At 42.2% G+C, this 20,733-nt stretch overlaps 1 protein-coding gene across 4 annotated transcripts in view; it reads right to left on the bottom strand.

Moving 5' to 3' along the window:
- Positions 1-20,733, bottom strand: part of PLEKHM3 (pleckstrin homology domain containing M3) — a 200,162-nt gene that overhangs the window by 84,329 nt on the left and 95,100 nt on the right. For 2 of the 4 annotated variants that reach the window (XR_010725696.1, XM_066233577.1), the window contains one exon: positions 15,016-15,209. Coding sequence is in view for 3 of the 4 variants with exons in the window: in XM_066233577.1 (XP_066089674.1) it covers positions 15,016-15,209 (194 nt within the window). In the remaining variant the exon portion in view is untranslated. Of the gene's footprint in view, positions 1-10,659; positions 10,941-15,015; positions 15,210-20,733 lie in introns of those variants that run through there. The other 2 variants (XM_066233578.1, XM_066233579.1) reach the window with 2 other exon arrangements.

Raw genomic sequence — 20,733 nt, 5'->3', positions numbered from 1 at the left:
ACAATCCTCTTACATGTATAGTGACGATCAGTTTTAGAATCTAGGTACAAATGCGAATAATGGAACAAAATAGTTCAAATTGGCACTCCTTGACAAAGCCCAGTATCTTTTGCTGCTGTCAGTTCATTACATCAGATAAATGGCAGTGAATGAAATTAAAAAAAAACACAAAAAACAAAAAACAACAGATTATGGATAAGGACACAGGTACCAAAGTGTAGATGGTTAGAAAACACCACCACCACCATCCTGCCACCACACACACAAATAAAACGAAACTCATGGTTCTAGCATTTTCTCTCTTTTTCTTACATGATACTATGCAATTTTCTTGTATCTTAAGTGAAAGAAACCACCAATTTATTCAATTAACATTTATGACTGCCCACTACATGCCAAGCACTATGTCAGGCACTAGGAAGACAATTATGAATGAGACAACCCTAGTACCTGAGCTCAAGAAGCATAAATTCAAGTGAGGGAAAGGTATATACATTGATAATTACGATACAATGTCATTACTGAAAGGAGTCATGCATGGGGTATTTATTTCTAAGGGTCTAACATGGTGGATCCCACCCTTGGTTGTCATTAGAATCCCTTGGGGAACTTTTAGAAAATAACAGGACATAAACATGGATAGAACCCAGAAATCAGTGTTAAACAAAACAAACACTCTCCTTATAATTATAGCAGCTAAATATATAGGAACTTAAGCATTTATAAGAAGACTAGAAGCCCTGGCCAGTTAGCTGAGTGGTAGAGTGTCGGCCTGGCATGTGGATGTCTGGGTTTGATTCCCAGTCAGGACACACAGGAGAAGCGACCATCTGCTTCTCCACTTCTCTCCCCTCTTCTCTCTCTTCCCCCCCAGGGGTAGTCAAACTTTTTATAAAAACCGCCCACTTTTGCAGTGCTGGTCAACCTGGTCCCTACCGCCCACTAGTGGGTGGTCCAGCTTTCATGGTGGGCCAATCGCAGCACTGTTTGGTTGCGTGGTAGGGACCAGGTTGACCAGCACTGCAAAAGTGGGCGGTTTTTATAAAAAGTTTGAAGACCCCAAGCTCATCGGCCCTGGGCACTGAGGATGGCTCTGTGGAGCCGCCACCTCAGGTGCTAAAAATAGCTCAGTTGGGAGCATGGCCCCAGATGCACACAGCATTGGCTCCAGACTGGGGTTGCCAGGTAGATCTCAGTCAGGGTGCATGTAAGAGTCTGTCTGTCTGTCTTCCCTCCTCTCAGTTAAAAAATAATAAAATAAAATAAAATGAAGACTGAAGACCCAAACATATGTGCAAAAAAGGAAACATAGGACACAGTCTTTCAGTGAGACAAGGAAAGCAATGTACAAAAATCTAAGACAGGACACAGGATGTCTTAGCACAGCTGAACTGGAAGCATAATCCTTTCAAAGGTGATTACTTATTAATGAAATCCCTTAAATAAGGTAAAATGAAAGTAAGGTGGCAGCAGGGCGGATAGATGGAGACAGAGTAAACCAAGTGAGTAGGCAGAAAAATCACTTCAAAATTAGCTTCTGCTTCTTCCATTAGTTTGTACTCTCCAGATCAGCTAGAGAGAGAGGAGGAAGGCAATGACCTGGAGCAGGGACAAATGCCAGGTGGCGTATCTGCAATGTTTTGCTACTTAAACTTTTTCCTGCTCCAAAACCCCAAAGTTCTATGACTGAGAGTATATAGGATATAAGAATTATAAATTTACAAACCAAATCACACAGGCATTCCTTTCCTAGATACTATAGCCAGTTATTTAGTCAATAAACACTGAGTGCCAGAAAGAAGCCAGGTGTTGTGCTAACTGCTGGTGTGTATGGTGTAAGATACAGGCCCAGTGTCATTCTTTTGCATGTGGCCGTCCAGTTTCCCCACACCATTTATTTATGAGACTGTCCTTTCCCCGTTGTATATTCTTGGTCCTTCTTGCTTCCAAACAGTTCATTCTTGTTCTCACAACAACTAACCAACGTTGGACACAATCATCTCTAACACTCCTTGAACATCATTTGTATAGCTAAAGTTAAGTATGCATTTATTTAGTGTTTCTCTGTGTGTACATTTATTTCACAAGTGTTTATTTTCTCTCTCCCTTTAGAAGAGATGCTGAGCCCCCCTCCACACACACACACCCTGGAAGCATCTACCTACTGTCTCCTCCTGTCTATTAGTCCTCAGTGTCTAATTCTAACACTGCAATTTACACGAGGTCAGTCCCAACACACATAGAGAACTGGAAAATGCAATATATGCAGAAAAGATAAAGGAACTGAGCTTATTGTGTCTGGAGAAGATGTTTTGTCCAGATTTAGTGGAGGCCATAAAAAAATAGAGACTTTTAGTACAGATAATGCCAATCAGCTTTTCCCCCCCAGCATGACTGATACTGTAGCACAAAAACACTGAAAGCAAATATGAGAATAAATTTCCTAAGAGGGAAGGCTGAGAGATATTAAAACGTGTCCCTGATACTTTTTTAATGTAAGTAAAAGAAGAAAAAGCCATTCTGCAGCTATTTAGAGGTAGGGACACAATGTCCTGCACAGAGGAGGTTAGGGTTGCGAAGGCAGGGTCAGAAAATGAGGATTACTTCTGCTGCCAGATTCTTCCTCTTCCCCGTTGCCTTGGTCTTCAAGGAGGACTGAATTTGCAAGACGTTCTCTGAATATCTTCCTTAGGCAGACCATCCACAGGGCAAATAACGACATAAAAGCCAAGCCCAGGAAAGCCTGAGCAACTCCCATCAGGGCGACGCCATGGGATTTTCCCTGCTGGGCCTTAGATGTACAGGTTGGCCCCTCTGACAGGAGCGCTCCAGGAAAGGGACAAGGGACGGGATGGGTGGGGACTCCCAGGGGCCAGTTCCCTCGACACTCTGAGCAGTGGAAGGGGGTGTGTAGAAGCAGGCCTATGGCATGCTCAGGGAGCAGTGAGCTGCCTAAGACCGCTGACTAGGAGAGGATGCGGCTCTGCAGGAGATGCAGAGATAAATTTGCAGCCGCTTCCAGGACTGTTTGGGGAGCTGTTCATGTCTGGGAGGCAAAGTTTGATGTCCCCTTAAGAAAGTCAGGTCGACATTTTTACTATTAATATATTCAAGAAAAAATGGATGATTATTTGCATTTTTTGTCAGAAAACACAACGTGTGATCATATCTCCCATGAATATAATGCAAATAAAGTCCAGCCTTATGATCTGAGACTTGTCACTATGGTGAAAACCTAAAATCAGCATATATTTTATCACAATAATAGATGCTGGGTACATAACATGTGACAGGCTTTGTGCTAGGCCCTGGAGATTTGAAGTCCAAGTGAAGTGTATCAGAGAATATGCAGACCAGTGGGGTAAAGAGGTGAGTAAGGAAACAGTTCACGTTCACAATGTGGAGTGCTGAGATCCGTAGTCGGTGCAGGGGTGAGGAAAACCTGCAGAACACCTGGTCAAAAAACAGCCTCAGAGAACCGACAAGTCCGTCCATCTGAACAAGTGGAAGGTCGGGCATTCCAGGGGGAAGCAGCAGGTGGGTAACAGCAGAGAGGCTAGAGTGAGTATAAAGCTGTCAGAGAACCGGGTCTGTGCGGATGCAGGAGCTGTACCCGTGTGCATGTTGGCATGGTGTAAACTGCTGGGTATGAGCTTAGAGAGACAGGAAGTAGCTAGACATGACAGGTCTTGAATGCCCTAAAATGACTGGGGTGCCTTAAGCAGGAGAATGACATGGTCAGATTTAGGCCTTTAAAAGATAGCTGATGGCCTGACCAGTAATGGCGCAGTGGAGAGAATGTCAACCTAGGACGCTGAGAACCCTGGTTCGAAACCCTGAGGTCGCCAGCTTGAGCATGGGCTGGTTGGTTCAAGTGAGGGATCATCAACATGATCCTAAGGTCACTGGCTTGAGCAAGGGGGTCAGTGGCTTGGCTTGAGCTCCCGGTCCAAGTATGCATGAAAAGCAATTAATGAACAACTAAAGGATTTATTTTTTATTTTTTTGGTAAAATAGATGAGAAATGGCGGCCTGAAAAGAATTTAAATAGTTGTCTGGAGTTCGAGACTAATCTTCAGAAAGATAGATTTCTGTAGCGGAATCCACAGGGCATGATGAGAAGTGAAGGCCAGGAAGGAGTTGGGGGTTATTCCCAATTTTCTAGCTGGTCCAGTAGATGTCATTGGTAGTTCCATTGACTGACACTGGAGACAAGGAAGAGGAGTTGTGTCTGAGAAAGGGCAGCTCAGCTGTCAGGGCAGAGGACTGGCTCTGTCCATGTCCAAGTAGAGCTGCCCAGGAGTCAGGTAGAAGATCTGTGTGTCCCCAGCCTACGGGTGTTAGGGGAAGCCATGAGAACGAATCCCAGCCCAGGACGGCACTTACGAGAGAAACAGAAAGGACCGGACCTTGGCAAACAGTACTAGTTAGGGAGTGGCTGCAGGAAGACTAGGAAGGAGCAGCTTGAGGGGGCGGGTGGGGGGCAGGGAAGTCAAGGAAGGAGGAGGGTCCGGCAGCGGAGAGGCCGGATGGCAGGAGGGAGGCTCTCACAAGGCCTGAGTGGCTGCTGGATTGGACGGACAGGAAGTCATGGAGACCTCAGCCAGAAGGGTTTCAGGGAGGAAGAGGGGGGTGAACAGTTGGATTACTCTCGCAGGAAGCTAACTCTAAAGGAAAGGAGAGAAATTGGGCCATAGTTAAAGAGAGATGTAGGACTAAGAAAGGATTCTTTTTTTAAAGATGGGAGAGACTTGGGCATATTTACATGAGAAAATGAAGAAGCTAGTGCAGAAGCAGAAGCTGCAGATACCACAGCTGGGACAAGGGATGGACATGACGGCGGGGCCCAGCCCTGGAAAGGCCTCGAGGAAACGCAGTGTGGACCCAGCTGGAAGCTCTTTCTCTCTCACACACACACACACACACGCACACACACACACACACACACACCCTGCATTCTCTTAAAAAGTGGTTACTAATTTCTCCTGTGTCCCCTCCAAACTTCAACATAGCAGGAATCGAAGTCCCAAACTGACTGAGGGTTATCTGACTTAGCCATCTTTGGTAAACAGGATTTCTGCTGCGGTAGGGGGCTGCCTTTTGTTTTCTGATGAGGCTGCTGTGTTTTGGATTTTCTGTCCATTAAGTGACCTCACTGCACCACGGGCCTATTAATCATCAGGTCTGACAGCATTTCTCCAGCAGGCCAATCACGAGGACAGCCCGCTCATGCCAAGGCGAGTTCATCTGGTCGGTCCTGACCCGGGGCCAGAGGACAAACACGAGGAGCCAACCTACACTTCACTCAGCCATCACTGGCAGGTGGCACTATCAAGTTCTCTGATACAATGAAGAAGGCTGCTGCAGGATCATGAAAACCAACTAGCACAATCATTTCTAGTGCCAATATTTTCTAATTTATCACCTTTAGAACTGCCTGACCACCGAGAAGGTAACTCAGGCTTCATTATAGATTGCTCTAATGAGAAAGGTGAGAAAAGATGAAAATTAAGGGAAAAGATCATCTATGATTCAGAGCCCTTATAGTATGCAGCTGGTACTTGAGGTTAAAAAATGCAGAGATAATTGCCTATGAAATCAAAGGCAGGAGTCTTTACAAAAAAGGTAGGGGGTCCTCATTCCATTCTGTACCAGGACACTGAGTCAAATACATCAAAACTCATGTAACCTGACTAATTTCTGAGGACTTGAACTCAGCTTCCACCCAGCCCTCATGCTCATGAGGGGAAAGGACTCAAGTTGGGCTCTGAAGTAGGCAGGCCCTTTGCAGGATTCTGATAGATTTAATAACATTGCCATTTCCCTAAGGCTCAGTTGTTGGAGTTGCACAACTGGCATTTAAAAACCCAATGATTAAAATGTTTGTAATGGAAATATCACAATACATGTAATAGACTTTAAAGAAAAGATCTCACTGTCCCCACCTTTCTTTCACACACACACAATCAACCTCCAATTTCGATTCTCAATGGTAAGTGTCTATAGGAAGAATATGGGTAGAGGTGCGTAAGGAATAATATGAAAAGGAAAATCATGTATTCATGCATTATTACTGTATTTTCCAGGAATATGTGTTCCCAGGTAGGTAATTCATACTTGTTAAGAGCCTCAGTGTCTCTCCTTGGGAGGGCACATGCTCTCACACCGAAATCAGCAAAAAGCGGGCTGAAGCATCCCCAGGGAGATGCAATTTGGTGTTCTTGATATGAGCTGCAAACTTCCTGAAATAGTTACATTCGGCTGGATGTAAACAGGACTCATATGTCCAGCCATGCTCCCCGCTAATGGAAAAACAATTTGAAATCAAAGGCAGATATTTCGATAGCAACCCATATGGAAGAAACAAACTTCAATCATTTTTTTCTAGAAAACTCATTTTGCTAATCTCATTGGCTGAAAAAGTGGCAAGATCCCATCAGATGTTATATCTTGGTAGATGATTATAGGAAATAAGGGCTTCTTTTACCCGCTCATTCAGAAATTGTGCTTAAGTTTCTTAGCAACAATCTACCTAGAGTAGAAATACTTGGGAAGCAATTTTGGTTGTGATTATTCTGGGGTCTGATTATAAAAGTGACAGACTATAGCACAGTTATTATAGATCCTAATTCAAATTATTATGGTATTTTTTTAACAGTTCCAAGAATATAATACTTTTCCTGCAATAAGTTTTATTTTTTGTCTCTAAGAAAATGATTTTAAATAATTTAGGTATACTTCATTTAATCTCAGAATAAGATAAAATCACTTTCTAGCTTTCATTTCTCAGTAAAAGCTATGTGTATATTATAGTAAAATTAATATATAACTTGCTAGAATTCTTTTTCAAAGTTTATTTATCTGTTTAGTTTTGAATGACAGTGTTGATATTGGTATAGATTTAGATAATTTGCTGAATGAGATCTATAGATAAAATGAAGGGGCTGGAGCTATTAGATCAGGAGGTTGGATGACTTATAAACCTCAGTTCTGGAAGCCATCCAAGGGAAAAGGAATTCTTGACGTAGAATAAGAATGATTGCTTTAAAAAGAAAGAAAGAAATCCTGTGTTTTAGTAGTTTCTGAGTCCTGATAGGTTCATGCAGCTAATCTGTTGAGACTAAAGCCCCCAAAGCAGCCAATGACACTTTTAATTAGCTAACATGAAAACTAGCCACAAAGTCTGGCTAGTATTAAATCTTACAGAGAACATAAAGAGTTGTATTTATTATTTATTGAGCTTAAAAAGGGTTATCTATACACTTGGAAGTGCTAATAATTACTGGTCCTTAATGAGACTAATTTAGTGATAATATTGTTGCTAAAATGGGCCTATTCTTCTAAAATTCAATATTAACCAGACTTTATTGGCTAATAACTGCACACTGTGGTCTCAGGTTTTAGTTATAAGACAGTCCTCATAATGCAGCTCACAGCAAGCCCAGTTGGTATAGACTGTGTTTTAAGAGCTAGGTTATCCCAACAGATACACTCTTAATAAGCTAGCCTCCTAAATTAAATGAATTCAATTTACAACAGTATGCAATTTTTCCTCTCTGTCAGAAAATCCCTCCACCTGATATGTCTGACTTTGTTTTGGCATGGGGGAGAAGGTATTGCTCTGAAATGATTTCTCCCAGCTCATCCATTATCAGCTCGTGCAATCTTTTGTTAGGTACACTGAATAATGTCCTCATTTACTTCCTCCAAGATCAATAACACATAGGTATGTTCACACATCAAAACACAATTTTCGCTCAGTGAGACATGATGCTTTAGGCAGTTACTAGCATAAAAGGATACAGTATACTAAGTGAACTGATTGGGTTAAAAGTAGGAGGGAGGTACAGTGTGAAGCTCAGAAGAGAATGTCTGGAAAGAGTGCACCAAAGTGGTAGAATAATGGGTAGCTTTCTTATTTAGGTTTTCTATGATGAACAGTATATATATTTTTATATAGTAAGAAACACATAGGTTTACCAAATTAAGTGGGCAGAATCTTGGTGATAGTACTTTATTCATTTAATTAAGTAGTTCAACAAATATTTATTAGCCAGCACTATATGTCAGGTATGGTCTAGGCCCTGGGGATACAGCAATGAACAAACAGACAAAAAGCCATGCCCTTTTATAGCTGACATCTGGTGGGAAGAGCAGGACCGCTGCATGTGGCTCTACAGGTTGAACCAAACACAACCTCCATACCTACACACAATGGCCTAAGAGAGCGAGACAGACAAAACAAAACAGCACTTTCTGTGATAATAAGCAGGAAAGAAATAAAGACAGGAAGTGCGTGACAATGGTTGCAATTTTTTTTAATTTAAAAAGTTTAGATTGATGTCATGATTCTTTATTTACTTTTTTATTTACTCATATTTATTTATTTATTTATTTATTTTAAATGACAGTTGACACACAATATTATATTAGTTTCAGGTATACAACATAGTTATTAGGCATTTATGTACGTTACGAAGTGACCACCCCACAAGTCTTGTACCCATTGAGACCACATATAGTTATTACAATACTATAAGCTCTATTCCCTGTGCCGTGCTTTATATCCCCTTGACTATTCATTGGTTGCGATTTTAAGTAGAATGGTCAAGGATGTTTCATTAAGGTAAATAAGAATGCTTCATAAAGGAGGTAAGGAAGCAAGCTATGTGGTTATCTGGGGAAAGAAAAGAACACGTATAGAGCTCACGGAGAAGCCTCTTTGGTGTGTTCAACAGAAAGGCCAGTGTGATGGGAGCAGAGTAAATGAGGGGAAAGGAGTGAGAAGAGGGCAGAGAGGTAATGGGGGACAAGACCGCTTAGGACCATCGCTTTTACTTGGAGCAAGGGGTGAAGCTATTACATAGTTTGAATCGGGGTGACATCATCTAATCTACATGTTAACTCTAGCTGTAATCTTAAGAACACACTGGAGAGGGGATCAGTTACTGCAATAACTCAGGGAAAATAATTCAAGAGAAAGACAGTGGCTTGGACCTGGGCAGCAGCAGTGGAAGAGGTGATAAGTGGATGGAGTTTGAAGCTGACAAGATTTGCTGATGGACAGGATGTGGAACATGAGAGAAAGGAGTTTGGCCTGAACACCCGGATGGACGGAGGTGCCACTAAGCCAGACAGAAAGTCTGCAGGAGGACAGTCTGCAAAGGGGTGGGGGCAGGGACATCAGGAGCTCAGTTTTGGATACATTAATAGGCATCTCAAGGACAGTTCAACCTTTGAACTTAGCCTCCCTTCAGGGAATTCATTAGAAAGACAGCTCTCCCTGGAGTAACAAGGGAAGGAGAGGAAAGAGAATCTTAGTAAAGCAGGTGACATTTAGGGGGACTTCTTTAAAAGCTTAGCAAGCTGCTAAATTTTGTGTGAAGGAAGAGGAAGCAATGAGATTCTGACAATGCACACATACACTTGTTTTCTCTGATGTTTCAGGATAAATGATGTTAACAAAAATGGCAATCTTTATGACAGACATTCCTCACTGAGAACCAGTGCTGGACATAAGTATAATTTCATATAAATGTGAAGCCGAAGACAGGAAAAGGCTATTTAGAAGGTAGAAGAATCACTTTTCATCTCTTCAGACTCACAATTAAACTGTTAAATTGCTTCAGAATGGTCTAAGCCAAAAACTAAATTTGATAAACAAGTAGGACCAATATATCCTTCAGATTGACACAATTCTGCTCTAAGAAACTGGGAGACTAGGCTTAATCTTACCTATTGGCTTCAACTAGTGTTGGAGAGAAACCAGGTTTAAATTTATATCATAATAGAAACTCTGTATTCACCAGGCACCCCCAGTCCCCAAAGCACGTCTTGACGGAATGGGAAACGCTTAAGCATCTGGATTCACCTCCAGAATGTCTTTCCTGGACTGGATGATTTCACTTCACTCAAAGGAGAAAATATGACTTAAATCGGGATTTCTGAAAAGCTGGTCCAAACAGCTGGTATCAGTCTGGTGATGTTTTTAGCATCCCAAGGTAAAATGAGAAGGAAAAAAAATAGCAGCATAAATTTAAATCTATTTGATTTTAAAAAGCTGTTCAATTTCTGAGGCTGTTTGCCTTCTTTTTAATTTTTAGTGTTACTATGTTCTTTTATAAAATGATAGTGAGAAGCAGGTGGTAATGTGCACGTTTGTTTTGGCTACAGACACATGTATGACAACCCTATAGGCTTCCTTCACAGTTTTGGTTTAAATGTACAGGTCTGGGGAGGCACAGGGCCGGGCAGCACCAACTAGCTAACGTGCACAACCTGCACAGTGAGCGCCCAGCCGCCTGCCGGCTTCCTCTGCAGGGCTGGCTGGGCGGCGGGAGCCAGGGCGTCCGAGTCGCCACCCCACCCCTGCCCTGACAGCACTGCCGGCCCCCACCTGCCTCACAGTCCTCCGTGACCTCAGCCCAGGCTTCAGAAGAGAAAGCAGCTCCTGTGCAGAGTCCGGAGGCCTCTGGACTCCAGCAGCGGCCGAGGCACCCGGGGAGCCGCAGCGAAGCTCGGTTCCGGCTACAGACCCCACCGCTCAGCAGCTCTGGCACCTCAGAGTGCCAGTTCTTCCTCTTCTATCTAAATACCATCTGTCCCCCCTATTTAAAGGGGCTATTGTAAAGAACAAATTACATATTCATGCAAAAGTAATTTTGTTTTTTGACAGAGATCGAGTCAGAGAGAGGGACAGACAGACAGGGAAGGGATAGAGATGAGAAGCATCAATTCTTTGTTATGGCACCTTAGTTGTTCATTGATTGCTTTCTCATATGTGCCTTGAAGGGGGGGGCAGGAGACCGAGTTACCCCTTGCTCAAGCCAGCGACATCTACGATCCCACACTCGTGCCAGTGACCCTGTGCTCAAGCCGGCGACTTCAGGGTTCCCAACCTGGGTCTTCTGCATCCCAGTCCGACATTCTATCCACTGCACCTGGTTAGACCGAACGTAATTTTTAATTGATACAATTATAATTACGTTACATGGGCACAGATCCCAGCATCAATAAATGAAATAGGCTGGGGTTGAGAAAACAGGGCAGCAGTGTGTTTTCTACCACTTGGCACTGGGATGGGGAGACAAGAATGCACAAACTGGGCAGAGGAGAGAGCCCAGCGCCACGCTGCCCGCTGCTCTGCAGCGCCCGGGCGCCCTGTGGAATCAGGGCTGCTCAGTTCCCCAGAGGAGCCAGCCAGCCAGCTTCACTGTGTATGTTCATGAAAACTCCTCATTACTGAAATGTCAGCCACCATTTCAACAATTTAAAAACCTGGTGGGGGCCATCTCTGAAAGGCCGAAGAGAATGTGTCTCGGGGCCCATTTGTGACTTCTGCCTTTCATGTGCATCCTACTGTTCCGGTTCGGGGGTACTCGGCTGAGGTCCCGGCCAGCTCGGCTTCGGGGCCTTCCCAAAGACTCCCCTGCGGGCTGCTGTCCAGATGTGCCCTGACAGTGCTGCGCTTTTCCGCAGAGTTCTTCAGGCACCTTCCCGTGTGGACACTGTAAATAACCCTTCTCAGGAGAAGTTAACTAGGCCTTGAACCAATCCAGGGCCACCATCTGGGAGTCCTCAGAAACTGAATTGTCAGCACTGTAAACATTTTAGACTTCATGGGAGACACTGACTTTTTCCAAACAAATCACTTCTGCCAGTCAAGATTTGCAGTATGGGTTCAAGAGCAAGGCGTTCATTTAACAACAATAACAAAAACAGTGAGGATGAAAACTGGGCGGTCATCATAATGAAAGGCCTAAAAGCAAACTGCGACTTTCCTAATAAGGCGACAACCAAAGTTAGTTCCCTGGCGGTCGAGCGCCAATACAATTAATCAGTCTGTTTTCAGTTTTCTCGCGACAGCAATATTAACAGTTTGCTTTATTCTGTTTATACGGTGCTGACAAGTCTTCAGCATGTTGGGCCTACTTGCTAGAGATTAATGGCTACTCTTCTTCTGAGGTAAAACCAGGCAAGGAGAGAGAATGCCTTTTACAAGCAGATAAGAACGGGGTTTTTTTTTGCTCTTTTCTGTTCCCCTACTGCCTGTCAACTCTCTCTCTTTTACCGTCTCTCAGGATATGTAAGCTCAGTAGTGTCCAGCAGCTTCTTCTCACTGTCTAGACCCCTCCGCTTCGGTTGTACCCCCCGAGGTGAGACAAAGGGAACCGGGGACGCTACTGTCGGGTCGGCTCATCATCTCTAATGATACTACTGGCTGACTTTGTTTTCAACATTTTTTTTAAGGAACTTTTTTTTAATAACTTTTCATTTTTTATTTTTTATTTTATTTATTCATTTTAGAAAGGAGAGAGAGAGAGAGAAGGGGGAGGAGCAGGAAGCATCAACTCCCATATGTGCCTTGACCAGGCAAGCCCAGGGTTTCGAACCGGCGACCTCAGCATTTCCAGGGTGACGCTTTATCCACTGCGCCACCACAGGTCAGGCTGATTTTGTTTTCAGAAGTCATATTCCATAGACAAGTGAAGGGAGGTAAGAGATGATCTCTGGCAACAGGATATTAACATATTAGGTGGGCACTGGTTCTCCTTTGCATCTGTGGTTATTTTTGTAGGCACTAAATTAGGCAGAATTGATATTAAGTATGGCCCAGTTGCGAGAAGTATGAATATCCCAGAGAATCTCTTAGACATTTTCTACTAAATAGTCATATTTCAAAATAAAACAAAAAAGATTCTAAACAACTCAAGAATGCCAGTTCCCTTTAACTGCCCCTCCCCCCAAAGCTATACAAAGAATGCTTGTTACTGGTATACTCTGTGCCAGGTTTGAAAGACATGGTAACCTCAAGCATATAAACACAGAGAAACTAAAGTAACAAAACTAATTATCTGTGTGAAGTGCAAGATATTTGAGAGAGTAGAGCAATACTAATGAACTAGATTTGGGCAGATCTTGAGTTCCATACTTATTCTTTAATAACCTGTCTCACATGAAGGTTTGATTGGAGAGGGAAGAAACTATGTGAGACAGAGTAGACAGAAAGGTTACTGCGATATCCTGAGATAGGTAAACATGAACATATTCCAGAACCAGGGTACTGTACTGGAAGGGAGAAAGAGAGGGAATATTTGAGACATATCCCAGAAACAGAACCAACTAAATCATTTTTTGACTGATTAGATTTGTTCTTTAGTTTGTTTATTCAACAACTATTTTTAAGGGTTTCAGATGGGTCAGATACTGTGCTAAGTAACATATAGGGAAGTATAAGAAAAAGAAGAATTTGAAGGTGACCCCCTCCTCAGAATTGGGCTACTAGGCATTGCTCAGTGGTCTAAAGTGACACTGTAGTAGCCATTCCTCCTCTCCTCCTCCCTTCCGTCTAGCTATTCAATACTCATTCAGCACTGACTTGTGCTAGGCACTGTACTACGTAATGGTAAGGAACAAGTCTGAAGAAGAAAAATCAAAAGAAAGAAAGAAAACCCCACTGTCTTCCTGCTTACAGCCCTGGGAGTGCCTTCTTGCTGGGACTCCCGTTCCTTTCCTGGTGGTCTGGACGGAAGACACAGCACATGGTGGTAAACCACCAGACTGCTGGAACAGCATAGGTATTCTTAGTCATCCATAGGAAGGGAGGACCTCCTATTTAATTTCTAAATGTGCGCTCTGATTTGGCATATTTAATCAAAGTAAAACATTATATCAGAAAGGTATCGAAAATAATTCCATGTGCAAATTTCAATATCTAAAAATACAGGCACAAGAAAAACCAGCTTTGAGGAAAGCCAAAAGGTACTAAAAATAATAGAACAAATATACTCTCAATGTTAAAAATCTTGTATATAGTTTAGAATTTAGATGGTAAATTCGTTTGAGACATATAATTCTACTGCCTTCCAGGGAAAGGCCTGATATTTTAAAATTAAGATTTGCCAAGACTTTATAAGAACAAATCCACCTTCTGGTGCTTTTTAAAAAACAACTAGGTAGCAGAATGACTACTACTGAGAAGTATTTTGCTTTATGACAGTTGCCTTTTCATTATTATTTTATGAGAGCTTGTCTAGATATTATATATTCTTCACTATCTACATGTAGTTCTTTTAAAAATGTCTTCTTCAGATGCCTGGGGTTATGTCGGTGTCTTTGAATCTAATTGGATCTCAAATAGCAAACTATCTCACTTTTAATACTCTCCAAAGGTTCTTATGCACACAGGCATACCTCCAAAATCCATGACTAATGTGTGCTTTTGGTCATTTCCATTAAAACAAAAAATTAAAAGGTATTTTTCGAGACTTATGAACACCATCAACAATTACGTCAAGTGTAAGCTAGTCTGTATATGCCAAGAGTGAGAATTTAAATGCTAGTAAAATCTAACTGTAAAAGAAAGAATTTGATGGGAGCTGGTACGTTTTCACTTGAGTTTGAGTTTGAGGATCCGAGCCTAATGCGGATTGTGTGTTCTGTGAACTCAGACGGCAGCGCTGTAAAAGGCGGCCTGCCCAAGGTGAGCAGGGAAGGTGGTGCCCCGGCCGCGCGCGCGCTCTAACCCTAGCTCTGCCGCCCACGTCACTTACAGAGTTTGTTTCTCTATGGAAAATAAGACTTGAATAGCCACCTACTTAGTTCACTCTGAGAAATGTTTTCAAGTTATGAAATATTCCAAACATGCTTATTTTTACTGATAATAAGTAGGAACTGAAATTGGGGAAAGTGTAAATAAAACGCCACAGAAACGATCAATGAAGACGCGGCCTCGATCAGTAGCTCAAGTTAACCTACAGGTAAGAGAAGTTTTTCACCGTTTGGGGAACTCAATCCTTGGGCTAAAAGCCCGCAGCTATGCTGAGATATTATTTTCATTTAGCTTGGCTCACCCTGATAGAGGACCTTGGAGGAAAAGTCAGAGATGAGCCCAGAGGGAGAACCACAGAATAGGAGATGGTCTGTGTTGGAAAGGCCCTTTGGAGATCATCTAACCACCTTCCCAGGGCAGGAAAGAAAAACAAACTGGAGCCAGCTGACATTTCTGACTCTTACCTGCGGCGCAGATCCTCGGCCACCGCGGCCCGGCAGCTGAACAAATAGGCTCGCAGAGATTTGAGCCGCTGCCGCAGCCGCACCACGGTGGCCAGCGGCTCGGCGTGTAGGTACAGCATGGGGTTCTCCTGCTGGATGTCGATCAGGGGCTCTTCGTACACGTACTCCAGAAACTCTTTGGCCTGCTTGGACACCTACAAAACAGACGTCCTCAGTCAGTACCGGTGAGTCACCCAGCTTTCCACACCCCCTCAAACCGAGAACCATAGCTTAACTATCGCAGCCAAACGAAAAAGCCCGTCTAAGTAAATATAAATGCTGGCTTCTCTTTCTCTCTTCCAGAAAGTCAGCTGGTAAAAGTAACCTTGGCATTGAAGGGAATTCATTAATTCTGTTTCCTGATTACATGATTACATGAATCTACACATGTGATAAAATTACACAGAACTATACAGTATACCACCAGTATAGTTTTCTAGTTTTTTTTTTTATTATACTTTAATAATTTAAGATGTAACCAATGGGGAAAACTAGGTGAAGGAGATACTGGACCACTCTGTACTGTCTATGCAACTTTCTGTGACTACAATTATTTCAAAATAAAAAGTAAAAAAAAAAAAAATAGAAAAGTAAAAGGAATTAATACTCTTTGATTTCAAAAGTACATATATGTATATGCATATAAATGCATTTATATCCTAGAACACTTATAAATAGCCACTTTCAAAAAATAGGCAAACCATGCACATATTACAGAATCCAAAAGGAATAAAAGAAAAAAGAAAAATACTATATGCATAATCATTTAAATGCAGAGAAAACAGGCTTACACACTTTAGTGAGCAGGAAGTTTTTCTTATTAGAACAACTTTGAAGTTAGGCTGCCTCTAGCCAATATATTCATCCAACTCTCTGTCTACCTCTGGTTGTAATTGATGAAAGTTGATTGTAAAATGTCATTGTCATTGGTAGAAATAAATAGTAGAAACATAATGCATCTAAGAGACAGAGGGAGCTGCTTAAAGAATGCAGAGCACACGTCGGACCTGGGGAAATCTGCACATTCCTATTCACTGACACTGAGACACAGACTCCGTAGTGATTCAGAGACTTGGCTCAGTTTCTATTTATGGAAGGTAAAATGTCTTCACCAAGTTTCCACCAAAACCTCTCCAGTACTGGGAGTAAGGCTGGAATTCATCATAAAAACAAACAACTTTACTTATTAAAAAGAAAATGGAAAATCCACTATGTTTCACACTCAAGACTAGAAGCTTATTAACAAAGTTAAATAGGATACAGTCCACACCGGCATGGGACTCACTGTTCGATACAACAGACAAGTATTTAAAACAGACTATACATTTAGCACATTGCCTGTCCTCTACCACAAAAGAAATATGGATGAGTTCCACTAAATCAACTGTCTAGGGGAAGGGAGCTAGGGGCCTGGGCAGGCCTGGCAAAGCAGTGAAATCAGCTCAAGGTCTAGAAAGATAAGACAGAAATTCACTCGGTGGGCAAGGATGGGACAGAGGTGAGCACAAGGAGCAGACCCAGCCCTGAAAACGCACCAGTATGCGCATGTGATAACTAAACGTATGGCTACTGTTTGTTGATTAAAAACACATTGATGAAACTCAATCTTAGTTTTCTTTTACTGTAAAGCTCATATAATAGTTTATGTTCTTTACAGAGATGTAAAATATGCATCAATTTTTTTTTCTAATAAAACTATCACTTTTTCCTTAAAAGCCATTATTTTTGAGGTATCTGTTGTGTCCTGTCATCCTCTGGGGTCCTGCAGGGTCACAGAGTTAGAGTTAATGAAGTTTACCGTCTCTGTAACTCCAGCTCACAAAGAAGCCCCTAGAGTTAGCCAAAACCTCGGACTCTTTTACCAGACCGGAAATAACAGTCGGCAGGACTAAATAATGCCCCACTTTGAGGCACAGAGTCGCAGGTACATGCCAGACACTGTAGCAAGCATTAGGCCTTTGGTGGGGAGTAAAGCAACTATGGCCTCAGCCTCATGTAGCTCACAGATCCATGGGGAAGACAGAATTGGGTTCAAATATATTTATCATGGTTAAATATTTGCTATGTTTAAATATTTTAAATGAGGAAAAAAATGAAGGGTGTTCTGGAAAATGAAGTACAATCCACTTGAAACTGTTGCTAAAAAATGATGTATTGTACAATTCAATTAGACTTTCTGGTTCCATTGAGTAGTGTTTATACTGAGGCACGGCCCTGCTGAATTAGGTTAACAATGCTACCTTTTAGAAGGTGAACAGAGGGACAAAGGGCACTGGCCAGTCTCCCAGGCCTTAAAAGGCTTCTCTCTTCAGGTGGCACTTAAGCCCGAAAGGGGGGAAAAAAAAGTCTTTTACAGAGACAGTAAAAGCAGCAAGACAAATGGGACAGCAGCTACTGACATCAGTATTCATAACCTGAAATTACCAAAAACAAAAACAGAGCTAGTTTCAATAATGTCTAAGACACTGACTGCTTCACAAGGTTATTAACCAGTGTTAGGAATACAGAGCATATTGTGACCGCGGCTGCCCAAGCATGCAAACGAATCCCTGCTGGGCTGAGCCTCTTACAGCAGCAAGGCTGAGAGCATGCTTGTTTTCAGACGAGATCGGGCGCGTTCAGGGTGGTATGGCCGTAGACCATGCTTGTTTTCAGAATCAATCATTTACACTGGGGAGGAAATTTTTGAGAGAACTCAGATTTCGGTATGAAATGCTGTTTATGCAAAATAGTGTGCTGGCATGCCAGCCTATGTTAAGGATTTTTTATTTAATTCAGTTTAATATTTAAGAAGAATTAGTTTATAGCTATAGCTATAAATAAAAAATTTTTATGGTCTTAGCAAATCTAATCTTGCCAACAATATTGCAAAAAGATGGTTTATTCTCCTTAAAACAATATATACTTTTTCAAAAATATTATACAAACATACTAAAAAAAATTATAACCTTATAAATTTTGCCTATAAATACCCCTCTCCCCCTGAGCTCATAGCTGTTCGTTGCTTTCTTGGTGCAGAGAACAGACCACTGGGCAGTAAATAAGGCTTTCCAAATTCAATCAGTTTAGACTCTAATTCCGTTCAGTGCGGTTGTACTGCAACATTTGGGGGTTCGTCCGGGATGCACCAGACTTTTCTGGTGATCAGAGCCTATTTGGGCCTTCAGGTGCCCTGCCTGGGGGAGATCTCTGAGAGACGTTCCTCAGCCCCAGGCACCAGGCAGTTGGAGAACCAAAAAAGCGTCTGCCTGGGGGAGATCTCTGAGAGACGTTCCTCAGCCCCAGGCAGAACATGGCACTCAACTGAACATTAAGCCACTCAGAATCTTACTGGTAAGCAACAGGGTCCGGACAGGTTGGGGCGCCCCCAGGGGGGTCGGCAGCAGGGCTGGACACAGCATAACCTCCGCCACCTGATCCTGGCACACGAGGGTGGCCAGTAATCTCAGGTTTAGTTGGCCAGTCAGGTTTCAGGTTTAGTTTTTGTCTAGTTTAATTTTTATCTAATTATACATTCTCTAAAATATTTTGTCTAGTTGTCTTTCTCAGTCTAGACCTCGTCAAGTCCATCAATATAAATCAATCTGCTTCTTGTGCTAAGTATATACCACTTAAATATTTTTTGAATAATTTCTAGGACTTCAAAAGACAAGCTAAGGACTACAGAGCTGCTGTTAGCTCCAAAAGACTACGTGCACTCTGTGTGAGGGAGAATGGCCAGCGCTCCGCTCCCCCCAGGGAACTGGCCTTCCGAAAAATCTACTAATATCTCTCTCTCTTTTTTTTTTGTATTTTTCTGAAGCTGGAAATGGGGAGAGAGGTCAGATAAGACTCCCGCATGCGCCCGACTGGGATCCACCCAGCGCGCCCACCAGGGGCGACGCTCTGCCCACCAGGGGGCGATGCTCTGCCCCTCCGCGGCCAGAGCCACTCTAGCACCTGGGGCAGAGGCCAAGGAGCCATCCCCAGCGCCCGGGCCATCTTTGCTCCAATGGAGCCTTGGCTGCGGGAGGGGAAGAGAGACAGAGAGGAAGGAGGGGGGGGTGGAGAAGCAATTGGGCGCCTCTCCTGTGTGCCCCGGCCGGGAATCGAACCCAGGTCCCCCGCATGCCAGGCCAATGCTCTACCGCTGAGCCAACCGGCCAGGGCCTAATATCTCTCTTGCTTATCCAATCCAATCAATCATCTTCAGACATCCTGGACAACCTGACCAAATTCCGTACATACAAATTTAAATTAATATTCTCACTAAGCAGCCAAAGTGACTCAAAGACTGCCTCCCACACCTCCATTTGGAAACTAGATGAAATCAGGCAAATTCAAAATAAAAAAAAAAAATTTATTTTAAATTATTTTAAAATGATCTAAAAATATATTTAAAACTCTCTATAAATTAAAATAGCCAATTTTAAAACAAAATAGCCAAATCAAAAATTACTAAACCAACCCCCCCCCACAAACAATCTAACATACTACCACCAAGCACCCACCCGCAAGCGGGTGGCATAGCGAAAATGCGGCTGATTACTGCAGCAAAAACAATAAACAACAACAGCAAATAAAAGCGGCAGGCTCCCCTCACGATTCCCGGCCCCTCCCCCTCAGACACCAGGAATCCCAGATGCCCTGCCAGATTCCCTTATATTATGTAACAAAAAAACCTCTTTCTTAACTCAAAAACTACACCAAATAATTAAAACAAAAAATAACAACACAATAAACTAAAAACAGGCTACCACTGCCTTACTACAGCCCCCCCCCGCTTTAATTCCAAAAAAAAATCCCCGCCTCCTACCTAAAACCAAACCTGAAAAAAAATTTAAAAAATACTACCCCTTCTAAACCCACTACTTAAGCCATAATAATAAAAAATTATTTAAAAAATCCTCAAAAAATTATAAAATTACTATATCCCTAAAAATTTAAAAACCTTATATAAACTAAAATATCCCACTATTAAAAAAATAAATTTATAAAATTTATATTCTTTAAATTTACTACCCCGACTCTTATATTAACAATATTATAAAACACTATAAATAAAAAAATTAACATCTCTTTACCAACTAAATAGCCACAAAATAATAACTACATTTTAACCATTCCTTATTTTTCTCTATAAATCAATAATTCATTAAAAATAATAATTTAGCCTGACCAGGTGGTGGCGCAGTGGATAGAGCATCGGACTGGGATGTAGAAGACCCAGGTTCGAGACCCCGAGGTTCCCAGCTTGAGCGTGGGCTCATCTGGTTTAAGCAAAGCTCACCAGCTTGGACCCAAGGTTGCTGGCTTGAGCAAGGGGTTACTCGGTCTGCTGAAGGTCCGTGGTCAAGCACATATGAGAAAGCAATCAGGGAATAACTAAGGCGTCGCAACGAAAAACTGATGATTGATGCTTCTCATCTCTTTCCATTCTCGTCTATCTGTCCCTATCTATCCCTCTCTTTGACTTTCTCTCTGTCTCTGTAAAAATAAATAAATAATAATAATAATTTATAATCTTCTTTTTTTTTTTCTTTTAAATTTTTAATTTTATTTTTTAATGGGGTGACATCAATAAATCAGGATACATATATTCAAAGATAACAAGTCCAGGTTATCTTGTCGTTCAATTATGTTGCATACCCACCACCCAAAGTCAGATTGTCCTCTGTCACCTTCTATCTTGTTTTCTTT

The sequence above is a fragment of the Saccopteryx bilineata genome, chromosome 5 (assembly GCF_036850765.1).
Source record: "Saccopteryx bilineata isolate mSacBil1 chromosome 5, mSacBil1_pri_phased_curated, whole genome shotgun sequence".
NCBI lineage: Eukaryota > Metazoa > Chordata > Mammalia > Chiroptera > Emballonuridae > Saccopteryx > Saccopteryx bilineata.
This window is presented reverse-complemented; position numbering and strand designations above follow the sequence as displayed.